Genomic DNA, 27,044 nt, shown 5'->3' with positions numbered 1-27,044 from the left:
GATGATAAGGATTTATGTCCCTCTGTAAAAAAAATTCCTACTCTTGCAGTTCCTTGAGTATTCAAATTTCAAAAAGTCCTGAACAGGCATTTTAAATAAATAAAATGTAAGAAAATGCCCAACAGCTCAGTTACAGTATCTAGAGACTGCAGTTTCACCTTTGTTTTTGGCTCATCAGTCTGGAGTAGCTGTAACCATGCTGCAGGTAAATAATCTCATATAGAAACTGAATATATCTTCATTATGGTAGCTGAAAATATTTTAGCACATTAGAATGTGTTTAACTATTGATGTTTCAAGTAATATATTGCAGAAGTTTGGAAATAAGCTATTGTTTTTCATTTTTTTTAATGCCTACATATGTTCATTTTTGAATTGTGTTATTTCTAGCTTTTTGAAGCAGCAGATATTATTCAAAAACTTCATCTTATTGCCCAAGAATTGCCATCTGGAAAGTATGTTTTTTGTAACAAATAATTTGTTAAAATGACATTTTCTTCCTGCAGAAAATATAAAGACCCTATTTGTTACTTTCTAGGCCTAAATTTGAAAAAGCTCGCCAGCGAATTGCCAAGAAGTATGACGAAATTGAGCGGCAGTTGATCAGTGAATTTGTTAAATGTCATCAATTGGGTAATTTTGCCAGGATGAAGGAAATAGCTAGCATTCTATCTAATGCTAAAGTAAGTTTTTCTGTGATGCTGTCGAATGAGGCAATGGAAACAATGGGATAAAAGTGCCAAAATTTAAGATTTTATCCATAACCAGTACAGATGGTAGGGAAACCTCTTCTCCGTCCTAGGACAAGAGATAGTGCTAGTAACCGAGGCCTTCGAGATAGGAAGGCCATCCAACTAGCAAATGACGTCATCGTTTGTCGATCCACAATGATATTGGGAAGGGAGCACTTCGATTAATATTTTGGTTAAATAAAACTATTTGGTTTATTTATTATTGTCTTCTGTTATTCAAGTAGCATTACAAGTTCTACTTTTTCATTTGAAAACATAAAAAGGAACCGATAATCATACATTAAAAAATACACTGAGCTTAATTCATAGTTTTACAAAGTATTCAAATAACTAAACACGATTTTATTTTACAATCATGTTAAAACAAAGTGATAAATAAACACAGTTTTATTTTTCATTAGAAATTGTTTTTTAACTAATCGCAATTTAAGTACTCGTATATTGTATTGAAACATTAAGTCTTAAGAAGTATTCAAATAAATAAATGAACTTTCATTTTACAATTACATCAAAACAAAAAATAATATTACTATTGTATTTGAATAAGAATTAAAAGAAATTTTAAAAAATAAATAAACATTTTTACTTAAGTAAACGGGAAACATGACTGCAATATGTTTCAAAGACATAACATCAAATTAAAGTACATAATACCATATTATTAATGTTAACTTAGCAGAGCAAATTTATGCTTTTCAAAAGACGTGAATGCTTGGGTGCCATCCCCTAAAGTAGACGGTGCCCTACCCCCTTCAATTATGAAAACTTCAAAAAAAAAAAAAAAAAAAAAAACCCCAAAACATCTCCATCTCCCTTAAAATTTAAAGGGCACAGTTATTTATAACTACAGCCGTTGAAAAGCTATCATTACGATGAGACTATGATTCCGACCCCCCGACCCCCTTCGGTGGGCACTCTCGAAAAATTACACAGGAATTCAACTTGAAAAACGTTAATTAAAGAATGAATGATACATCAAGAATACTGTATGTTGTATATCAAAAAATGTATTCAATATCTAAACAGCCTTTTTTTTTTTTTTTTGGAATTCGGCTACTTTCCCATTTTTAGCTTTTTCTGCTGCTAATGATTCTTGTGTGTGGGGGGGGGGGGCTTTAATTGTTCATCATTTTAGGCTTTTGAAAAATTATTTTAAAAAGCATTAATTGATGACAAAGTAATCTTTTTCAAAAAACTTTTCATAGAATGACCATTTTAGCAATTTTCTTTAATACTTAAAACCTCATATATGTTAAATTTAGATCAACATTTTGCTAAGTATGCTCTTTTAGGAAATCAATGTGACAGTTTTGTGACAGGGGGAAGGGAGGGGATAACAAGAAGTGTGACATCACGCGTTGTTTATAACAATATGCTCATGTTGAACAGCGTTACATGTAACAAGGAGGAGGGGGGGGGGGGATTTGTTCAAAAGTTTGTAACATACTTTATAGACAGCCCTTTAATTCAATTTATGTTACAGTTTCAGAGTTCCTGAAAGCTTATTAACAGAAAACCCAAGGAGTTCAAAAAATATGTAGTTCAAGACATTTTGCCCTTTTTAAGCATAAACAAACAAGCATAGAGCATTTGGCAAAAACACGTTGTGTATCCACTGCTCAAAATTAATCTTTCGCAAGCCCAGAAATTATGAATACCGTTAACTTAACCACAATGTGTGCATAAATATCATAAAACCTAAAGACAACAGTGAAAAAAAAAAACCATATATATATTTTTTAATTTACGTACAGAACCAGCTTGTTTGAATAACACTGCAGGGGCGTAGTTGGGGGGAAATGTTTAAGTATCGAACCCACGACCTCCGGCGTTCAAATCTAATCTTTTATCTCAGAACTACGGAAACCCATCAAGGAATGTTTTTTGATCAAAATAACACATGCTAGCGTATAAAACAATTTAATCGAAACCGAAAATATAAGATTAGTTCAGTTAAAAGCCTGTTTCAATAAACTTGTTTACATTTTTACTGAATATCAACACCAAGTTACGCTTCTGATAGCAACAAGTATATTCGCAGAAAATTTTGACATATGTATATTGTTAGTTTGGAAAATCCATTTCGAATAAATGCGTGTTCAAAGTTGAAAAAATAAAGAAATAAAAAGTTGCAAGTTAACCGTTTCAAATATTAAAGCAGTATGCTGAAATTACAAATTACAGACAAAGATATCGGAAAGGAAACTGACAATTGTTTGTGTAATGGAGGAAAGCTTAAGAAATCTTAACTGCATACAATGTAAATTTGTTTATCTGAGAAAAGAGTACTTACCTCCGAACTTTAAAATTTATTCCATGAGGCGCCCAGCTTTTTGCTTTACATGCAGGTTGTTCGGCAGCGGAACTCGCTGACTCACTTTTCACTCAGCAGACACTTAAGACTTATATTATACATATATTTTTTAATTGCCTCTACATTCCGGTACGTGGGAAGGAAGAGATAAATCCAACAGAATTGTATTCAAAAATGTGCATCCGAAGTTACATATTTCCTATTTCATCTATATCAACCAGAGCAAGCAACACTACTGGTAAACTGCACTGTTTTTAAGTTTCGCGCCAAGTTCAAAGATCGACTACTGGTGGCGTAACGAAGCGGGGGGGAGGGGAGTTGTCTGGCCTGTTATCACGTGGGTCTCGTAGTAACCCTGGTAGGTGCTGCTATACAGCATGATTTAGAAACTTTTTTCAATCAAACCTTGGATAGGCGTTTTACTCAAAACTTCAAAACACCTACTTATATCCCTTCATTTCTCACTGCCTCAAATATTTAAAAAAAAAAAAAAAATAGACAAAATTCATCTCAAAAGTTAATTGTGTCTTGAATATTTTTGTATTATGTGTATTACTTTTCTGCCACCATGTGTTATTTGTTTGAACATTTTATTTTTTGTTCCTTTGTTGTATCGACAAAACTTCCACTATTCTTCATACATTGATTGTTTTCAGAATAAGATTTCACCCATTTAACGTTAACTGAGTAATATAGAGAGCAGTATTGTGCCTTCTGCAGACTGTTTTGAAGTTGAATATGCTGAAAAAGTATGCAGTCAGCCAAAATGACTAGATGAAATATCAGGCCAACGAATTAAGATTATGCAGTGAAACTTCTATGAGCAACCACCTGCATGCAGAATTTAAATGATTTATATTAATACTATTATGGTTTTTTGCATTTCCGAAAATGACCTCGAAGCGTGACCAACCTCTTTTAACGACCACTTTTTTCAGGAACCAAGAGTGGTCACTTCAAAGAATTTCATTATATCATTAAAACTGGTAGTTATCTAAAATAACTAAAACTCTATGTTTTTTATTTCTTTAAATGTGCGTCATAGTTGAGATGATCACCCTTGCAATCCTCGTCCTCTAAATCTGATAGTGGTTTTGATTAATTAGTATAGTTAAGTCGAAGACTGCACGTTCTGTCTAGCCCATTAAGGATTGGCTTAATATCTTTACTGACAGTTCTGATCCTGATGGTAAAGATGGCTTGGTCTTTTACTGTAATGGTGTTTTTCAGGTCGTCTTGGTGATTGAGTTAAACTCTACAAATTTTGTGACTTCAATGGAAGTTATTTAGCAAGCCCTTTCTAGACTTCCCTCTAATAATAGATTATAAGAAAGGAATCTTTTTTTTTTTTGACTCTAGGGCAGCAATCTTGGCCCTTTGTTCTTATCAAACGGATGACCCTGAGCAACTTACTCTTACAAGTATCTCTTGCCAGCAATATCATCAACTCCTATTGGAAAATTACGTACCAAGAGATTCTTAGTCGTTGTAGTGTTTTGGGCAAGAAACGTGCTGATCAACACACAAGAGAGGCTTATAAACTACATGAGCTTTCTTACTATTACCCTTTTAAAAGAGCTTGTTCAATGATAAAGGTTGGAAAGTTACATACCAATAGCTCCCTAGCCTTTGTAGGGTTCTGGGAAGTGAACATACTGGTAAGCTCATAGCGAGGCTCATAAACTGCTTCAACCCTTCTTATTCTTATCCTTTTAAAAGAGCTTGTTCCATGATAAAGAGCAAAATACAGGAGAAAGTCAGAAATGTACATGCTAATGAAGCCACAGAAAAATCCTGGGAAAATCTTTTGACAGCATCAATTCTTCAGGAAAGAAAAGGAGAACCGTGAAGATTTGAATTATTTAGAACTTTTGTCATGGTATTTCCAAGGACAGATGATAATTTTGTAATGCTGAAAAAATATTTTTTTCTTTCTATGCATTTCATTTGATGGTTGTAATGAAAGTTTCCGCCCAGAAAAGAAAAAAAGTTGTGCAGACGATATAAGCGGTGGTTTGAATCTTTCATCTTTTGTTACAACATAAATTCTTTTTCTGAAGCAGGGTGGCGACAGATCAGGGAGATCAGGGAAAAGTCAGGGAACTTTATTAATCAGGGAAAAGTCAGGGAAATATCAGGGAATTTTGAAAAAATTACAAAAAAACAGGGAAAATTGATTTTTTATGAAGAAAAAAAAAATTTTTTTTTTGCTTTACAAAATTAAGTACTCTAATTCCTTACACATTTTCCGCCAATTATGCGTCCAAAAAAAGTAAAATTAATGAGGTGCGATTATACACCGCCGCATATTTGTGCATCTTTTTTCCTCAACGTCGAAGTATTGAATCTTACTTATTAACCACAGGATGAACTTCCTAAGATTGCTTGTGTCTGTTAGGTTGTTTATTTTACCTAGGGTGAAATTTCCTTTCACGCTTTCAATGCTACGTAAAATAAACAACCATACAGGCAAAGAGGAAGAAAGGCCTTAGCTCTTTTGTCTTCATTCCATTGTCTCGAAGTAATTAGCGTATTGTAACCACGATTTCAAGAAGAAATCTTTAGTTTTTGAATAATTCCGGATAAAAGCTTAAATGTTGTTACTTCTTCACGTTTTTAATTTAATTGCTAAAATTGAACTTTCAATAAAAAAACTTTGTTTTTTGCCGTTATACTATTTGTTGTCGCTGCCGATTATAAAGGTTTTCTTTTCTTCAGACTTAAGTGATTCTTTTATTTTATAATCATGTTGTATTCTTTTTTTTATATATTTTGAAATTAATTAAACGCTTTTTTTTTGCATTTCAAAGTTGTTTGTTACAAAAGCAATCTAAGAATTTTTTTCGATACATACTGAAATCATTTAAAATAGAGTTAACTTGTGTTTACTTAAGCAAATATCTTTATTTTTTCATTGTTAAAATGCTGTGTTCATTCATTAAAACCTATGTTCTTGATTAGAGAAAAGCTCCCTGTGAATGGATGTCAAATGGTTTCATCTGCTTTGCATAAATATTAGTTATATAAGAATAACTACATTACTTTTATTCTTTCACTATTACTTGTTATTCTCACAACAATTATTATAATGTTTGAAAATTTAGTTCAAAATAATTTCAATTCCTTTTTAGTTCAATCATAAATACACATATGTTTTGAACAGTGATTTTAATAGTTTCTTAAAATTCTTATGCTAAGTGATTTCTGGAAGTAAAGTATTTTTTATTATTTTTTATTTTTTAATTTTCTATAATCTTTCCATTGTAGAAAAATTTAATATACTGTTTTGTAGGGTTCCCCCCCCCCCCCCCCAAAATTGACTTGATATGTTTTTTTAGCCATTTTATTAAAAGAAGCAGCATTTTTTTAAAATATATCTTTAGTTCAACAACTTTACACAACTTAAAAGTTAAAACGTTTAAAATACTTCATTTTGTACAAACATTTAATGGATTTCAAGTAGAGCAAAGAAAGAAAACTATTATCATTGGTAACGTAAATCAGGGAAATTTGGTGAACTTAATCAGGGAAATCAGGGAAAAGTCAGGGAACTTTTTTTCACAGTTCCTGTCGCCACCCTGTGAAGCAATGCTAGACTTTATGTGCTCTTTAACTTAAATATTCTCGTTAGTTTTATTTCCCTTATCCTTTTATAAAACTGATTTGATTGCTTGCCGTGTTTCATAAATTAATTGACGGATGCAAATTTGTTTCTCATTTCAGACCCATTCCATTTACAGAACAGAAACTCAACGAGTAGGGTCTAATTGCAATTCGTGGTGGTGAGGAGCATAATTTGAATTTAAGATTTTAAAAACAATTGAATTTAAATAATCTTGAATTTAAATTATGTTTTTCGCAATCACGAATTGCGAAAACTTATTCGTTGGGTTTCTTGTTTCCACAAATGGAATGGAACAGAAATAACTAAGAAATTTGCACCCGTTATAATACACTGCTCAAAAAAATTAGAGGAGCACATGGTTTCAACAAAATTGAAAAAAACATTATTCTGGAAACAAATTTCCAATAAAGCCTCCATATTTTCAGGAAACATGAGAATGAAACATAAACTTCGGAAGCAAATCAACGTTTCTGTCGTCGAAAAGCAGAAAAAGGATACAAGTGCAGAAATCGTGATTTAACAGAAGCTCATTTTTTCACTGTCTGAGCGGTAAAATTCAACCGTTCATTGCCTTTTTGATTGGAAAATGCAACAACACCGTAATTTACGGATTCCATGGCCTGACATTTTATCGGGGGACTGGAATCCGGGCAAACACAAAGAACTGTAGCAGACGATGTTGGATAGGCATAATTCGTTTCACTGTTCTAGAGGAGTAAAGTTCCCAGTCAAATGTTTTCTGCCTTTTTTTTTCTTTTTTTTTTTCTTTGCTGTATTGCATCTTACTACACGTGTATACTTCATTGTATCTCTTTGCAAGGCTACCTCACAACGATTTCTTCACTTTTGTGTGATTGTCAAATTGCTCCCCTAATTGTTTTGAGCAGTGTATTAAGATTTAATTTTCTAGACTAAGTAATACGAGACTTATCCATAAAAAAAAAGAAATGGTTATTAGGATGCAGTAGTAAAGATAAAGATTTTATGGCCGATATCCACCAGTACGCTAATTATATAGTGTTTACCATCATGTATTTTTATTTCTGATCAATTTTAAATGATGAGAATTAGTAATCTTGTTTTTCTGTTTAAGTTCACCTATGTAGGTGTTTTTTCTGAAAAAACCTAATTTTACACTCAGAAACTTTTTTTTTATTTAAATAACGCGTGCTTGAGCTATACCCTGAAAAAAAAAATGAATAAAATCAAACCACAGATGATTTGTAACTATGACTACGAAAATTTTACTCCCTAAATAAATATTGAAAAACAACCGTCGTCATAGCAAGCTGAAAAATAAGAGCAACATCAACTTTGGTCAAATGAGGACAATAAGCAACTCGTGATTGCTCAAAAAATTCCCTCACATTAAAGAAAAATATATAAAAAAAAAAAGAGAATATAATTGTTTAAAGAATAATATTTGATTTGAATTAAAAAAAAAATGTCCATTTACTCAATGATATTCGGGGGATAGAAATTAGAGGTTCTCAAAACAAAATGACTAACCACTTCAATAACCACCCCTCTCTTTTTAACCATAAATAGACTTTGAGCTCATAAATAGCGTTTGACAAGTCTTTTCAACCGTTTATATTGCCCCCGATAACAAGGTCCAAAATAAATTTGAATCTATTAACACACTTTGTCAATTCGCATATGTGCCCTTAAGAGCTCCCTTGCTGACATCATAATATCTTCAAAAATAGTGATTTTTCAAAACTTCATTACTCGGTCAATTTTGTCATAGAAGAGTGATTTATTTTTTTTAGTTGTAAATGTTAGTTTGTCCGGAATGTTTTACTAAATATCATTGTTAGGACTGGGAGACTAAAAAAAGTTAAATTTTGTAACTTTTTCAAAATTTGATTTTTTGACTAAAATTTCATGAGTTTCAAGTTTTGCACAATTTACAGATTTTTTTTAAAAATGGTGTATATGCTTATCACTGACAGTTTAGGAATTAGCTATTGGTCCACTTTTAGGGTGGACACCCTGTATATATATATATATATATAGTAAGGTCTACTGAAAATGAAATAGCTTCATCCTATCTGCCTAAGTGTCCTGCATGCTATTGACTACCTAAATTGTTGCACTCTTTTTAGCTTTAAGTTTTATATTCTCTTCGTTTCAGTTTTTATATACTAAATTAAAAACTGAATCCTTATTTACAAATAGATGCATTATATATTTCTTTTCCCATCAGTCTTTAACACTTTTGATCATTATTTCCAACAGCAAATTAAGATCTGAATGATTTAGATGGATTCAGATTTACTTTTTGGAATCCAAATTCAAAATAGTCAACCGGCAGCTCAAAATACTTTTTCAGGCTCATTAGGTTATGTCCAGACAAAGTACTTTTTCAGGCTCATTAAGTTATGTCCAGCACAAAGTACTTTTTCAGGCTCATTAAGTTATGTCTCATGTATACAATGTAAAAGTGTTAGCAGAAAAACATTTGTGTAACCTAAAACATAATGTAAGAACTGTTTAGGATCCTGAAATTTCTCATATTTTTAACAATTACAAACACTTTTTGTCATGTTTGGAAAAAAGATTACATACTTATTTCTTTTTTCTCCTAGGGGTACTCTGAGTGTATCGATGCTTTTATTGAAGAAAGACAAGTGGTATGAAGTATTTTCTATTAATATTTTAACTTTCTGGGTGATTTTTTTAGCATGATATAAATTGACACCTTATGAAAGATGTTAGCAATTAAATTAAATTAATGGAATGTGTGTTATAACCTGATAGTAACAAAGCCTTTTTATTTACCCTATTATAAATTAATTTGTTTTAAATTAATGTTCTTTTTTGTTTCAAATTTCTAGAGTTTACCATCTAGTGGTGATATTTTAACTAGAATAGTGCCTTCATGCGTGGAAGCTCTTTCTGTAATGCAGGAAGTGTTTGCAAACCCTGAGCAAGTTATGTCAAAATATATTCTCAACATATTTTATCAAAAGCTACAGGTAACTAATTCATAGTTTTAATTACTACTGATTAGTATTATATCAATCCTTTCTGACCTTTATTAATTTATTTTTTTTTACATAAATATACTTTTCAACCTTCAAATAGTTTTTTTTTTATTACCACTAGCCATAAGAAACAACAATATTAATGTAATGAGTGTGGTTTCAATAAAATGATATTTAGTTTAACAATTTCTTCTTCTGTTTATAGTGATAAATTTTACTGATTCAGATTTGATGGTTGCATTGATTTTTATATCAAAGGTATTTATGTAGTTGCAATATATAACGAGTTTGAATTTAAATTGATAATTGAAGAACAAAAGTAACAGTTTTAGTGCTACTTTTGTTCTTCAATTTAACAATTCGAGGAAAATGTACAGCTGAACTCGGCTTATATGAGATGTCAAAAATTCACCAATTAGCTCATATTGGCTGTTATTCATAATTAACCATGAACTAGTGAAATAAAAAAAAATAACTGCATATTTTCTTTATTTAAAAAAATCACTACTATTTAATATTACCAAATATAAAATAAAAAGTTTATCATTACCAAAAAAAAAAAAAAAAGAAAGAAAGAAAGAAACAGTTTACTATTACCAAAAAATGCAAATGCGCTAGTCTAGTTACTGGTACATTCAGAAATAGTTTAGTCATTTTTTTAAATTTACCGTTTTTCAAAAAAGAAAATGATAACCAACAATGGAAAGATAGGTGAAAGACATATAGTTTTCTCCCCCTCCCCCCCCAAGGAAGTGTATGCAGTTTACAAGTGCAAGGACTTTATTTCTTGTACAAAAATATCAGTGGCGCCGACTCCATGGGGCCTGAGGGGGCCCAAGCCCCCTCAAAAAAAATTTTGAGGGGGCAGAGCCCCCCCAATAATTTAAGAAAATTATTAGTTATTTAATGCTTTCTAAACTCACAAATTTGTCTCAATATTTTTTATTTTCCTTGTTTGAAGATAGTAATCTTTCCTTGTTTGAAGTACCTTGTAAAATACATTCAGCAATGAGTTACAACAAATAATTTTTATGGTTAAAAGCAGGTTAACTGAAAACGAGTGGTGTGAATAATGATAGTGTTACGGTGCTGCGAGCGCTTAAATTTGTCCCAGTGTGCGAACCTGCGGATAGTCTGTCCGATCAACAATGGGATGCGATTGAACAACTTTCATAACCACCGAGATATTTTTGATGAATTGGATATTCGATCAGAGGTCAACGACTTCAAATTCAGTAATCTAGTCAGGCGGTCGACATTCGCACCTTTCTAAAGACAGCCCTAATATTGGTATTTAAAGCAAGTTTAAAAATCTCTGTAATAGAGAATTAACTACATACAGAATGTTAGATTCAAAATTTCGAAATATTAGTATTATTTTATTACCGTATTACTATAGTACTGCATTAGTTATTTTCAAATACTTAAATATTTTTAGGGTATAAGACTCTATAAAAACCCGCTATTTACATACTTGTTTACTTTATTAAACAAATTAACTGTGGGATATTATTTTTATTTAATGAACTCTGAGCCTTATTCAAAGCTATTTCACTTATTAATCAAAGTGCGACAGCAATATCTTATGCTTTATTTTTTTTAATGATAGTTTATTTAAATATAATTTCAATCTTTTCATATTTATATATAATCACTATTCTGTAATAGTCTAAAAACAAAATTATTATACTATAAATTAAACTATTTTTTTACGAAAACACCGTACATGTGGGGTTTTCTTTTTCCTTTTTTTTTTGTTTTTTTTTTTCCGTTTTTCAAAGCCAAAACATGTGTCGAGTTAGCGAGAGTAGAGTTTTCGGGGTTCTAATGTTGATAATATATTACTCTAAAATGCTTAAAAAACTGTAAAACTTACTTTCTCCATCTCCAATTTAGAAAATTTCCCGGGGTTAAACCCCGCGGCATGCCCCCCACCCTCCCAATATTTTTTTGTATTTAGGCGCACTGGGTATTTAGGTGCTGGGTATTTAGGCTGTATTTAGGCGCCCTTCCATGCAAGTCAAGTGCCCTACACCTTATAGCAATGCCTAGCCACGGAACTGCACGACTTCCCCCAAAATAGAACTGCAAAAATGTCCCACACTGAAGATAAGTGACATGATCTAATTGAACCAGAAAATTTGCATACAAATTCTTAGATTGACTTTGAAAACGACATGCCACATATTGTTTGTTAGTATAAATCACATACACCAGAAAATATATAAATTGGCATTTTCAAGGTTCAAAATATCTGAACTTTTTTTTGGGAAAAGTTGGGGGGGGGGGGGGGGGGGGGAGCGCCGTGGGAGTTCATAACCCCAGGACCACCGGTGACGTCTAGCCCCCTCAATAATTTTTGCAAGTCGGCGCCCCTGAAAAATATTCAACCTATTCTCCTTTGTACGTAGTTGATTTTTCTACAGTCACACAAAATTGTTATTAATTTCTATAAAACAAATTCAGAGTATTCAATCATAAAAGTTTTCAGTGAAGAGGTCAACATTTTTTTTTTTTTTTTGATCTTAGGCAAAACTTTTAATTTATTGCATGTATTATGCTTGAAATTTTCAGTATAGCTAAATAATAAACCAAATGTAACTAAAAACATTCAATTCAACCGCAACTTTGTATTAACAATGGTAATATGAAGAGAGTTCAGCTGTATTTTCAAAAGCTAAGTTATTATGGTTTTATACCAAAGATTATAATTACTGTTCAAATGTGTATTTTGATTAAATAGTTATTTTACTTTTGAAAACTTGTAGTTCTAGGAAGTGCCAAAACTTATTATTGAAGTAATATTTTTTCATACATTTTTATTGCACTTCATGTTTAAAAAAAAAGTTTCTAATAGGCTTTGTAGTTGATGCATTCTATGTTAAATGTCATTATTCAGTTATTGTTAATTTGGTGTTTGAGGAAAACCATTTCTAAAATGTAGAGCTGATTCTTTAAAAAGTATTTCTAATTAATGTTCTTTTCGAATCTTTTTTAATTAAAAACATGTAGAGCCAGTCATTCATTTTTTGAGATTTTAGAATTTTTGAAAATAATGTTATAATTTTAACAGGAACATATTAAACACGAGTTAACAGACTGTGGAGATCCAGAGAGATATTTAGAAAAGTTTGAAAGACTATATTCAAGGTACATTTTTCTATGTCCTTATAATATTCTTTGTCAAAAATTATTAGTTTTACTATTGGGTCAACATAAATGCCACATTCTAATGGATCTCTTGTAATTTAAGTGACCACAGGTCAAAAGGAAAAAAAAAATGAATCGAGATTGAATTGAGTTGATTTGAATTAAAATTCAGTAAACTCCTGATTATTCAGAGGCAAATTATCTGCGGCCCTTCAAACGTTTAAGGGGGGGGGGGGGGGGGGACTGTTAAGTTAAACTGAATGCAGATGAATACACACATTTTAACTTAATAAGTGAGAAATCTATTTCTAGAAAAATTCCAATTTCTTCCTTCCACTAATATCAAATCTTTCATGGTCACCGAAAATCGATTGCTTGAAACCTGATTTTTAAATCTATACTACTTACTGCTTTAAATCTATACTACTTACTGTTTTAAATCTATACTACTTACTGCTTTAAATCTATATTACTTACTGTTTTAAATCTATACTACTTACTGATTTTTAGATCTACACAACTTAGGCGCGTAATCGAATGACCGGACCAGTCTTGTTTGAAAAAATTCCTATTCCCTAAGAACTTTTGATGTAAACTTGCTTGTTGTGTTTCAGTTAATCCTGTTTCAGTTAATTTGTTTGCACCAGTCGCTGGCGTATGTGTGTAAGCCATTTGCAATTATGAGCAATCCTTTTTTAACATTTAGATACATTTTTTGTACACGATTATCATTTTAGCTGCAGTTTTAATGTATGCGAGTGTCGTTGATTTTTCTAACGTTGTTACATACACTAGTATCTTTTTTTAATTTACTTTGTGGATTAACTGCAAATTTGGTTACTCCCATTTACCTTGCCATCCTATTCCACGGATAATCAAGAGTTTACTGTAATGTAAAGCATCATAAGTCTCCACTTTGAGACCATTGTTAAACTCTTTCAAAGCAAAAATTTCAATTCCTGATTTAATTCCTGTGCATATATATGTATGGTCTGTAAATGAAAAAGAAAAGAAAGAAAAGCTGAAAGTAGTTTAAAAATTTAGTAGACAAAGTCAGCTTGTACTAAGGGGCAAGGGGGCAACTGCCCCCTCTCTTTCAAAAGTATAGGGGCCTTGCCCCCTCACTTTTCAGAGTTAAGAAATAATGATTGATTTAAAAGTTATTTTTTATAGAGAGGATTGATTTATTTTACGAAAATAAAAACTGAAAGTTCCAAATAAATGAACTTTTCTCATCTTATTTCACAAGAATGAAACTTTAAAATGGAAGGGGAAAGTCTGCATTGGCAATCCGTCCCTATTTTTGATGCCATATTCCACCTTTTTAGAAGTTATTAAATCAGTAATATTGAAAGCCCGTAATATAGCCAATTTCATTAAAAAAAAAAAATCAGCTTTGGGGGCCACACCCCCTAACCCTTACGCTTCTTTTGGTTCTTCACTTTTTTAGTGCACTAGCCGTCTATGTTAGTAGGTATGGGTGTCTTAATCAGTCAGGGCCTTATGTTTAGTCAGCAGTGCAGTGTAGTTAGTAACGAAGCCAACAGAATGTTGGGTTTTATCAATAGATCTATTTCACAAAATTCTAAAGAAGTTCTAATATCTTTGTACTGAAGTTTAGTTAGAGCATATTTTGAAAATGCTGTTCAGTTTGGGTCTCCTTTTCTTAAGAATGATATCAATTTATTGGAAAAGGTTCAAAGGAGGGCTACTAGGTTAGTAAATGGGCTTTCAAATTTAAACTATGATTCCAGGCTTAAAATTTTGTTAGAATTATTTAACTTATTTATTTTTCATACGTACATTTATGTTTGAAATTGAACATTTGCATAGTCTTTTAATTTAATAATATTTAATTAAATTTAATAATTTCATTTCATTTCTTTATTTAAAGTAATAGGTGTTACTGTTAACCATAAACTGAAAAACTCCGAATTATGCATATGACCCACACAAAGGAAACGTGGTGTTGGTATTCTAAGATGATTATACAGTTATGTTAGTGTCGGCTACAAAGGTCATAGCAATGCAATTTTCTGTTTTTTTACATAGTATCCCCAATAAACGATTTGATTTTAAGAAATGTCTCCTGATCTTAACAGACAGAAGTTTGCAAAGTATAGTTATCAGGGTGACTGTACGTTATAAACACTGTTTGCATAAATAAATTCTACAAATTTTTATATCATGCGCTTTTATGTACAGAAATTTTTGACGTTTATGAGCTTAATTTCTGCACAGATGGCAAAATCAGGGGTTATTGTTTTCAGCTTTCCAAATCTCAAGCTAATCTTGAAGTAAGGAAATATTATTGCTTCAACGGGATCGTAGGCAATTGGAATTGAATACCAAAAGCAGCTATTATTTGCAATGGGGTAGATAGTTCTAAGAGAGGGCTCTTCATCTTCATTGGGGATGTATAAATTGGCTAGGACCAGCCTAGCTGGGCCAAGAGCCTGTTGATTGAGGCTAAAGGATATAAATATAAAAAAGGAAAAGGTGCAAGAGGAATGAAAATCATGTGAACTTCAAGGTCTGTTTTTATTCTATATTCACAAAAAAAAAAAAAAAAACGATCAATATGAAAAATTATAAATATACTAGCAAAAATACTCGGCATTGCCTGGGTTAGCAATAATTATGAGAAACAATCGTTACTTGCATTTGTTTTCTGTTTTAAGTGAAAGAACTTAAAACACACCTTTTTGACGTGATTTAAAATCTAGCTTCTCCCTTACTCATAAAACTAAAGTAGCAATAAGTAAAAAGAGCAAAATCGTATTCATTTAGAAACGAAAACACAAAATTTAGGCGTATACAAATTTGAAGAATTTCCGAAACATGAAATTAAACTTCACATGTTTAAAAAGATTTATCAGTTAATACTTTTTTTTTTACATGGAGTCTTACCTTCTCTGTATGTCTATTGAAGAACGAACGGTTAAAAAAAAATGTAGCCGCGCTCCCGTGATCTCCTTAAACTTGTTTTAGTTATTTTGGAAAATTTCAATTATTGTGGGTTCTTGGTGCGATTTAAAATGTTACCGAATTTGCGGGAATCCTTTTGGGATACCTTGGATAATGCTCCTCCTCCTTACTTTGTAAAACGGTACGTTACTAATTTTTGTTAAAGAGATATTGCTAAGATCTCTTATCCATATGCTAAGATACTTTTGGTCACCATAAAATGGCACTAAACAATTTCATCCGAAATGTTTCCAAAATAAGTAGTAAAATTTGGCGGTGGTTTGAATTTGTGCACAAAGTCACATTAATGGAAGTTTTTGTGCTGTTTATGGATTTGCCTAATTTAGTTGCTGGATTATTTTACAGTAAAAAAAAGTTTTTAAAGATTCTTTGATTGACGATATTTTGTTTACATGGTGAAAGCTGACAAACATTATTACGTAGTCTTTCAAAAACTGCGACAGTTGAAAAATCTGCCAAATGCATCCGCTACTGAAATCTTTCTGCATAAATTTTGGCGAGGTTTCTGCTGTTAGATTGGATAATGATTAAAAAATCCAATCAGCACAAATAATAAAAAAAACCATTAATTACACTAAAGTTCCGTTTAAATGGAAAATAATCAACCAAATCTAGTTATTATTGGCCAATCTTGGGGGAAAAACGTTACTTTAATATTTGACTTGAGAAAAGCCTCAAACAGTCAGACGAAACACAAAAACATTCAACAATTCTAACTATGAACTGGGAGTTGAGATGATACACTAAATAATGAATTGGGTTGAGGAAAGCCTTCGAACATGGAGCAAAAAAAGCTGATAACTCGTTTTTCATACAACTTAGAACTTTCTAACAGATACCATCTTCAGCAGAAAAATAAGCGCTTTAGATAAACACATAATTTTAATATGTGCACGTATTTTTTCACCGTCATATTGGCCATTTATGCGAAAACTTTGACAAATTAGAATAAAAAAGGAATTATCAATCGGATTTTTTTCGAACTGGTGTACAAACCTCCCCAGTACCAAAAAGAACAAACAGTGAAAGTTTCAGCCAAATCTGCCGGGTAGTTTCTGAGATCTTAGGGAACAAATTTACCAAACTCCATTTTTATATAGATAGATTTGAATCTTACTTGCAAACAAGAATATGCACAGATGAAGCCCTGATTTAGCATTATCTTTTGAACCAGTGATAAAATAAATTCCAATCAAGAAAACCTAAAACATGTTAAAAGTCTAAGTACATTCTTTAAGCCTTGACTCTTATAGTAGAGAAGGGGTGCCCACCCCCCTAAGGGCTAGGGTGCACCCGCCTCAATCTTGCGGAGCCCCCCAAAAGCAAGGGCCCCCCAAAATGAAAATTGTCAACTTCCCCTCTAAAAATTTCAATGGCACAGTCTGCACCATGACTCCCCCCCCCCAGGTGGTCACCTTTGTAACAGGGGGGAAAAGTGTAATCTTTACTTGTTTATTGTTTTTAGAAAAGTTTTATTTATTAAACGATCTCGACTAACATTTTTTTGCAAATTTCCTTCTTAATTGTCATTCTTAAATAAAAAGTTTTAACAGTTTTTATGCTTAGCACTGCTTGATCAGCTAGCTGTGTGGACGCTCTCAATTATTTCTTCGTCACTTTCATCATTATTATCCAAAACTGGTAGTAAATCTGATTGTCTCCAACTCCTGAAAAATTATCTTGTCAGCAGCATTTGTCCTCAATTGTCAAGAAGGAAGGAAGGACAATCAGAGGAAATCCTTCTCACAGACAAAGGGCAATTAGAATGAACAAATAGAATGCCAGAGCAGCTTCAAACATTTGTAGAACAAATTTATCTTGAAAAAATAGAAATCTAAAAACAAAGAGTATGTGTGAGTCTTGTTTATGAAAAATTATTTTGATCCATTTGTAGAAAAGCATAATTAGCGGACTTTCTGAAAAAGGTTAATGTAAAATACGGAATATTTTTACATTATCAGTGTAGCGTTTTTCAGGGACCAGCAGAAATGGATGTCAGAAGCAGATAAGGCATGAAACAGACAACGTAAAATGAGGATTCCGCTGTATACAAAAAACAAAAAAAAAAAAAAAAAAAAAAAAAGAAAAGAAAACTGGATATAAAGTTTTGATTATCAAACTGGAACTTTAACAAAAGTTAGGTGTAAAAATGACTACTAAATGTAAAATTATGGTTGTGTATCTGAAATTTTTATGTACAAAATGCAGTTAAAAACTTCAAATTATTAACTCTGCTGTTCATGCTTTGTCTGCATCACCAAATTCAATGAGTAAAGCTGTTTGGTTGTTAATTTACAACTAAAGTAATGTGATACCAATTTTAATTTTATTTGCAATTTTAATTTCTCTATTTATTTTAACTATGTTGGCTTGAAGTATCTAGCAATAACATATATATATTTTTTGAAATTACCTTTTAGGACTGTGAAGCTTAATCAAGATTTAATAGCCTGTAAAATTGGGACTGATCCATCACTTTTGAATAAATTACCAAAAAATGTATTTGCCAAGTATTTAGAAAATTACATTGCCATTGAATCTCGTTGTTTGAAAGACAAATGTGAAAGCACATTAAATATGTATTACAACTCTAAAAACCACCAGAAAAAGCAAATACACTTTGGAGGGTAAGTGCTATTTTTTTCAAAGGCTCATGTTATTTATTGATGTCGCTAAAAGAGAAATCATAGAAAAGGGAAACTAACTCTTCATACTTTCAGTATCAATTTTAATAACTGTAGTTAGTACAAAAATATGTTTGCATTCAATAAAAAAATATTGGTAGACGTTCCAGGGTACATTTAATGTACAAAAAAAAAAAAAAAAAGTTTCAACTTTAGCTCTGTCCTTTTCTTTTGAATTTACTTGTGCACTGAATTTACTGTAAAATACACACACTAAAAAGTGCAATTTGCATCAAAATTCTATCTTCCAGGGTTCGTACGGGTCATGGAAATCCTGGAAAGTCATGGAAAAGAAATAAGCAAATTTCAGACCTGGAAAAGTCATGGAAAATTGAAATTTTCAGTCTAAGTCATGGAAATTTATTTTCAGTCATGGAAAAATGTTCTGGGAAAAAAGTAACAGTAGGTAAAAAAAAAGCATTAGAAATCTTTTGTGACTTAGTATTGCACCATGAAAGCTATTTAAACTGGAAAATCGAACGATCTCAAAAAACATTGCATCCAAGTTAGTTTCCATCACTCCTAAATCTTTATTTTAAGATTTATCAGAGTTTATATCAATTTGTTGAAGGTTTTGGACAATCTTTAGTCAGGCGATAGAACACAGAAATCAGGGAATTTTAATGCTCAAAAACAGTAGTGTCCAATATACGGCCCGCAAAACTAATCCATGCGACCCACTGGTACGTTCAGTGTCATTATTCAAACATGTTCTGGAATTTCTGAACCTATCAATTTATATATGCATTTGAAAATGTACAAATAAGTGAACAAGTACATTTAAATCAAAAGATTTTTTTTTATTATGAAATGTTTTTTTTTTTTTAAAATAAATATCTGGTTTAGAAACATGAATTTACTAAAGAATGTGGCTTTATATTAAAGAACCAAAAAATTGTCAAGTTGACATTAAAAGACAACTTTTGAAGCAAATTTATTGAAACTTAGTAATGATTCATTCAACCTTTTCCCCAATCATTATCATTTTGCCTGTTTAACAAAAAAATAGTCGCCATGTTTAAGCATCATTCACTTTAGTTTTAACTTAAACTTATATGATGAAAACAGATAAGAATTCAGTTTTTTAGGTGTACACTGATATTTTTTCAATCAGGAAGTGGCATTCACATAAAAGTTTTGCTAATGCTCATTTCCAAAAAAAAAAAAAAATCCCAAGTTTGATATTAAGTAGTACTATTCTCTTCATGTAACAAGATCATGAAAATTTTCATGAAGTCATGAAAAAGTCCTGAAAAAGTCATGGAATTTTTTCATCCAAATAGAGTATGAACCCTGATCTTCAAAAATAAATAAATAAAAATAAAAAGAATGTAAAACTTAGTTGTTTTCATACAACCCAGACTACAGTATTTAGAGGTAAATGGAAACATCGAAATTGCACATCAAAAATAGCTAGAAGGTGAAATTCACTAATAAATGTGTTTCATAACCTTTCTTGTCACAAGTAAAACTATTTGAAAACAGTTACTTCACATTTGTAGACCTGCTTGAGAGAAAAATGTAAGATACCTTAACTTTAAAAAACAACTTATTTCACTCTCATCTTCAAGCAATGATGATCCCTGCAAAACTGATTGCATAGGCAGCTCGTACTGCTCCCCCCACCCCCATTTTTCAAAGTAAAAGGGTTTTGCCGCGCCAAGTTCAAAATTAATGATCGATCAAAAAATGACAAAATTGATCGATTCTCATGTTTAAAAAAAGAAGAATTGGATTAATAAGTGTGCACATTATATTTTTCTCATGTTATTATTTCATAAAGGGCCACTCCGCAAAAAAGCAGACATTTTGTTTCGCACATGACAGATCTATACTGAATTTTAAAACATGTACCAGGTAGCAAAAACTTTTTGCCTAAGAGGTCACACGTGTGTGTGTATGGTTTCCTAAGAGAAAGAAATCTTTGTTACATTTTTTAGATATTACTTTTTATATGAAGTATAGAATTGTCACGTGTGGGACAAAACGTCTGATTTTTTTGGAATGGCGTACTATTTGTTCCTTTTGGAAACTAACACTAAAAACAAATTAATAGAAAAGCAAAGTATATATTTAACACAGATTTGAAGGATATATTGCTAGAATAAAGAACTCTAAAGCAGATGTCCAAATGTGTGTCCCACAAGTGACAGGTAAACTTCCTTTAAAAAATACCAATTTAACCTGTTTGGGACGAACAACCCAAGTTTGCGTCAGCGGCAGCTGCTCGTCCTATCAAAATCACGCTTATCTGCATTACGACGAATGCTATTCAAAAATTGGAGCAACGCTCTTCTGCATTTTGGTTTCAGAATAAAGTGCTTACTATCAGATGGCATTACTTATCCATGTTCCATTCAAACAATTGGTCTCAAACATTAGCATTTCTCTCTCTGATGTCCGAATGGATTGGATATGGTAAAAGGAAATATATACATGTACTAGCAAGTGAAAAGGGAAACTCATACCCATTTTGAAATGGTTGTTTCTAGTTTTAATTCAATTTAAAAATGAGATTTCATGGGAGATATTCTAGCAAGAGGTTTTTAGATTCATTTGTGTAGCCATGGTGAATAAGTTGTCTTTCCAAGGAGGAAATATCTCGAATTAAGACTCATCTTCATCGTCGACATCATTTTTAATGTCATAAGATCTAATCAATCCATCATCTATGGATTTTTTGGGCGACAGTGAAAGAACTATAAATTACTGGCGTTCTTCATACAGTAGTTACTTTCCAAAATCATACGCTGAAAAAGAAGGCAAAGAACTTAGACAGAGATTTGTAGTTTGCTCACAGCACAATAAAACACTACCTGTGAGCGTAAAATGCGAAATGCGCATTGCTCCATGCTTTGAAATATTTCATGCAGCTTTGCAATATTAATTGTTACAATATTCTTCAAGTATATCGTATTATCAGGCACAAATAATTTTTCTTCTTTAGTACAAAATATATTGTTTGATTTTGGTACTTTTAGTTATAGTAAAAAACAATATATTTTGTATTTTTATTGTTAAATATGAATTATTTTCATCAAATTTTTTTGTTATGATTAAAATAATGATATATTTTATTATACATTAAAAAATGGTTTCATTTCTACATTAAGTACATTTTATCCATGATTATACAATGCGTAGTTTCCGAAATTGCGTATTAGACTTAGCGGGATAATTTTGCCCTGACCTGTATGCACAGTTTGCATGTAACAGCTGCCGTCCTGAGAGAGCGCTATCATCTGCCGGCTGCCGTCCCGAACGGGTTGAAAAGAAATTCGAAAAAGATTTTTTGCTTAACAACTCACACAAGTTGAGTACTTTCACTTGATCAACAAACTTTTAACTTCTAGCCATTACTAATTTGAATATAATGAAACTGTAAAGAAAATTTTGTCCAAACTGTCCTACGAATCACCCAAGGTGGAGCTTTGAATTAGAAAGAGGGAATCTCCTGTGACCATCTATCCCGATTTTGAGGCGGTGTTCCAAGTTTTATAGCAAAGGTTATTAAACTAATAAAGCTTTAAGAGCTCTGTCCACTTAACCTGCTCCCTTCCCACCTCTTCCTTTGATTCCTCACTTTTTTGGTGCACCAAATACCTGTATTGTTTGGAAACACGGTAAACCCTTAGAACCTATTCTATATGTTAGTCTTCACTCACCAGCAGTTTAGTTTCAAAAATTACCATAAAGTGTGATAATTATGTTTGATATCATCTACCTTATGTTGCATTTTACTCCAACTGATCATACTTACTTTTATATTTAAAAAAATGTTATGTTTTTCAAAAAAAAAAAAAAAGGAGAAGAAAGAAAGAAAATTTAACTAGTTTTTAGAATGTAATTTTTTTAAAAAAATGTCTCATGTAACTTTCGCACAATACAGCATTTTATACTAACCTATCCAGCATGTTAGCCGATGGGTTTACCCTGGTCTTGTTACTTACCATCATTTCAAAAATAACATTTTACTTATATTTCTGATGTAGTTGAATTATCTGTTGCCTAGTTATGACAAGTATTTTGATGGTTGGTTGGTTTATTTATTTTTAATGGCACAAGAGCCCTTGAGAGCTATATTGTGCCAAACGATTTTTTAGTTTAAAATTTATACATAAATAAAAAATCAGGATATGATAAAAGTAAAAATGTTTTGGAGAGAAAGGTATAAACAACAGTAGTTCAAAACAAGTAATAAAAAACCTGTAAACATTAAAAACTTTTGAAAGGGTTTGAAACAATAGGTTGTCAAAGAACCTTCAGTAACAAAAAAAAACGGATAAAATTACATTTTGACGACACAACCACTAAATTAAAAAGGGAAAGCCAATCTCCGGGAGGAAGGAGTATATATTGGGATGGGGTGGGTCCCCCAGCAACTCTTTCAGAGATGGATTAAAATTATTAAAATATTTAAAACGTATTTGGTTAAAATTTGGGCAGTTGCATAAGATATGCAACACTGTCTGGTTGACGTTACATCTAATACAAGTTGGAGCTGGTTCACGGCATAAGAGGTATTTATGGGTGAACCTGGTATGGCCGATGCGAAGACGAGTTAACAAAACTTGTTCTCTCCTGGTAAGTTGTAATGATTTGAAACCTTTAGTCGACGGCTGGATCGATTGTAATTTATTTTGTGTTTCGAGATTCCAGGTCCGTTGCCAATGCGTGTTAAGACATTCAGATATTGCGTTTTTAATGTCAACTAAAGGAACAACAATTTGAACAATGTTTACAAAAACATTAATTTCAAGTATTTTGAAATTAATGTTTTTGTAAACATTGTTCAAATTCTTTTGTTATATTTCAGTGTAGAATTTCTTTTTTTATTCTTTAAATCTACATTAGCATTCATGACCTTCGGAGGGATATTCAGGCAAGAATAGGATCTAGAACAAACATAATAAGCCCTGTTGTTGATAATTATGGTGGTGAAACATTTTTATCTGAAGAAGTTGCTATGAATATTTTACAAGATTGTAAAAGAGCCTTTAATCGATGCCAGTTGGTATGTTAAAGTTTTTTTTATCTTCTTGCATTCAATAATTTCTCTTACTGTCTAATTTTTTCTGTGATAGTACTTAAAATGCCGTAAGATGCTTTTTTAGTGATTTAATGCATGTAAGGTATTTTCAAAGTTTATAGAGGAAATTTAATATGTGTAAACAATTTGAATTTTTTAAATTTAATGCAGTTTACTTTTAAAATAATAAAGCATTTTCTCCTTTTATCTAAAGTATTTTCTAATAATAGGAAAAGGATTCTGCTGAAAATATCTGTTAAAAAAAGAAAAGAAAAAAAGAAGTGAAATAGAGATAGTTCTACTTCAGTGTTGATAAAGCAAATTAGTAATGGATTGTAGACACATGCTGCAAGGTTTCAAGGAACTTCTTTTTCAACATAAGGAAATACAAATACAAAAGTGACAACCAGCAACAGGCTCTGGGCCCATCTAGACTGGTCCTAGTCAATATACAATCCCCAGTGAAGATCAATGGCCCTCTTAAAACTGTTTACTCCCTTGCTCATTACCACTTCTTCCGGTAAGCTGTTCCAAGGTTCCACTACCCTGCTAAAATAATAATTTTTCCTAATATCCATGTTAGCCTGAGATTGAAATAGCTTAAAACAATAACCCCTTGTCCTGTTTTCAGTGCTAAACTTAAGCCCCGTAACATCTTTCGTTTTAATAAATTTAAACAGCTGAATCATGTCCCCTCGGTCTCTTCTTTGCTCAAGACTGTACATTTTAAGCCTTCTAAACCTGGAATCATAATCTAAGTGGGAAAGTCCACTTATTAGCCTTGTAGCCCGCCTTTGAACCCTTTCCAATACATTAATGTCTTTCTTAAGATAAGGAGACCAAAACTGAACAGCATACTCCAAATGGGGTCTTACCAAACTTCTATATAAGGGCAGAAGAACTTCTTTAGATTTGTTTGAAATAGATCTATTGATAAACCCAAGCATCTTATTGGCTTTGTTGCTAGCAATGTTGCACTGTTGGCTTTTTTAACTTTAAATCCTGACTTATTAAGATTCCCAGATCAGTAACTTTGTCTGCCTGACTAATGACTGAACCTTGCAAATAATAATTTGTACACTTATTTCCATGCCCTAAATGTAGCACTTGACATTTCCCAACATTAACAGCCATACCCCATTTATCAGCCCACTCCGTAATATGATCTAGATCCTCTTGCAGCTGATTTGCTTGTTCATCATTTTCTACAGTCCCCATAACTTTGACATCATCAGCAAAACAATTCATGTTCCCAGAAATATTTTTGTGAATATTGTTCATAAAGACAATGAACAAAACAGGCCTTAACACTGATTTTTGAGGAACCCTGCTTAAGACCTCACTTCAGTTAGAATAATTTCCCCCTTACAACTACCCTTTGTTTCCTTCCGGTCAGCCAATTTTTTACCCAAATGAAAGTTTCCCCTCCTATTCCTATATCAGCTAATTTGCTAAGTAGAGCAACATGCGGTACCTTATCGAAAGCTTTTTGAAAATCAATGTAAACAACATCTACAGGCTTCTTATTGTCCAAAGCCATGGTAACTTTGTCATAGAAATGTAATAAATTAGTTGCACAATATTTTTACCTTTCCTGAAACCGTACTGAAAACTAGTCAATAGATTATTAGTCTCTAGAAAATTTACTATCTTAATTTTCATCAATGTTTCAAAAATTTTGCAAACCACCAAAGTTAGACTCACAGGTCTATAATTTCCCGCACTCCCTTTACACCCTTTCTTGAAGAGCGGTATAATGTTAGCCAGCTTCCAGTCCTCTGGCACTGTCCCCGAATTATAAGAAGCATTGAAAATGTTTACGATTACATCTGCTAATTCCTCTGCACATTCAACTAAAATTTTTGGATAAATATTATCTGGTCCCGGAGCCTTAGTCTCTTTAATTTTTTTCAAATGAAGTAAAACGTCATCCCTGGAAAATACAAAGTCCTCAAGTTGTACTAAAAATGTGAGCTTTTGGATATAAATTTATCAAAGAAAAGCTGTGAGTGGAAGATAAGATAGTTTAAATAGCAAAAATTGGCGATTAACAAAACATCAAAGACAAAATGAAACATAATATAAATGATGCATTCATTTATTTTATAATTCCTTTTAAAAAACAACTGTTGAGCAATAAATTTTGCAAAGAATGAAACTGTCTTTTCTTCCACCCGGTTGATTTTCTGAAATGACTGATCCAAAAGCTCACAATTCTTCGCATTGAAAAAAGGGTTCCTTGAAATCCTGAAATGCATCCCGATTGCATATATGCAATCAGTTGCTAATGCGCTTTATTAATATTATTTACCTTTGTGACTTAGTTTTAAAGTATTAAAAAATTTATATCGTACTTTGAAGCTTCTATAATATATATTCAGTTTAAAATGAAACTTTATTAAAGAAGAAGTGATATGATTTTGACTTTACATTGTATTTTATTATTTTCTTTTAGTTGTCAAAGCAGCTGTCAGAATTACCTGGAAATGCTGTTATGTTATTTGATCTATTATTACATTATTTATTTCAAGAGCATGTTTCTTATGCTTTAGAGCTTGGTTTGTTAGGTAAGATAGCATAAATTTGTTTTAGTATTGCCTATAAACTAATTATTTTGAGTAGTATTTGTTTTCCTTGTACAGTTGTACTTCTATAAAAAGTTACGCTGATTCATGATGACGTGACATGATTCATGATTAACTTTAATCATAAAATAAGACATGGTTCGATAAAGTTCAATTTTAGTAATAGCGGTATCCTGTAAAGAGAAACTGCGGCATGTATACAAGATTGTGGTGTGGCATGTATCCCATATTGTATGGCTCGGAAACCACACCATAATTGCCTGCCGTTCCAAAGAAGAATTGCGTATTAATACATACAGTACTCTATATACTCTTTACAAACCTAACACTTAGTTTTTGACTTCAAAATTATGCATGGTTATGATAATGCCTAATAAATGGACTTTCTCACTTAGACTATGATTCCAGGCTTAGAAGGCTAAAAATGTACAGTCTTGAGCAAAGAAGAGACCGAGGGGACATGATTCAGTTTAAATTTATTAAAATGAAAGATGTTACGGGGCTGAAGTTTAGCACTGAAAACAGGACAAGGGGTCATTGTTTTAAGCTATTTAAATCTTAGGCTAACATGAATGTTAGGAAAAATTATTATTTTAGCAGGGTAGTGGAACCTTGGAACAGTTTACCGGAAGAGGTGGTAATGAGCAAGGGAGTAGATAGTTTTAAGAGGGCCATTGATCTTCACTGGGGATTGTAAATTGTCTGGGACCAGTCTAGCTGGGCCCAGAGCCTGTTGCTGGTCGTCACTTTTGTATTTGTATTTGTATTTGATATTTAGTGAACAAAAAAATTTAACATAAGGTGTTTAAAAGTTACGGTATGAAAATTATGCACTTAAAATAACTATTATACAGCTAAACGTAATCATTAAATTGGAACTGATGCTACAGTAAAACCTGTGAAGTTGACCATCCTTGTAAGTTGACC

The 27,044-nt window shown here is 31.9% G+C and overlaps 1 protein-coding gene across 1 annotated transcript in view; it reads left to right on the top strand.

Annotated features, from left to right (window-relative positions):
* LOC129219739 (exocyst complex component 5-like) overlaps positions 1–27,044 on the top strand; it is a 64,020-nt gene that overhangs the window by 17,995 nt on the left and 18,981 nt on the right. Inside the window, exons 4-11 of the mRNA XM_054854028.1 lie at positions 391–455; positions 539–683; positions 9,283–9,327; positions 9,532–9,672; positions 12,755–12,831; positions 18,240–18,446; positions 23,358–23,517; positions 25,988–26,099. Coding sequence (XP_054710003.1) covers positions 391–455; positions 539–683; positions 9,283–9,327; positions 9,532–9,672; positions 12,755–12,831; positions 18,240–18,446; positions 23,358–23,517; positions 25,988–26,099 — 952 coding nt within the window. The remainder of the gene's footprint in view (positions 1–390; positions 456–538; positions 684–9,282; positions 9,328–9,531; positions 9,673–12,754; positions 12,832–18,239; positions 18,447–23,357; positions 23,518–25,987; positions 26,100–27,044) is intronic.

This window comes from Uloborus diversus, chromosome 4 (assembly GCF_026930045.1).
Source record: "Uloborus diversus isolate 005 chromosome 4, Udiv.v.3.1, whole genome shotgun sequence".
NCBI lineage: Eukaryota > Metazoa > Arthropoda > Arachnida > Araneae > Uloboridae > Uloborus > Uloborus diversus.
This window is presented reverse-complemented; position numbering and strand designations above follow the sequence as displayed.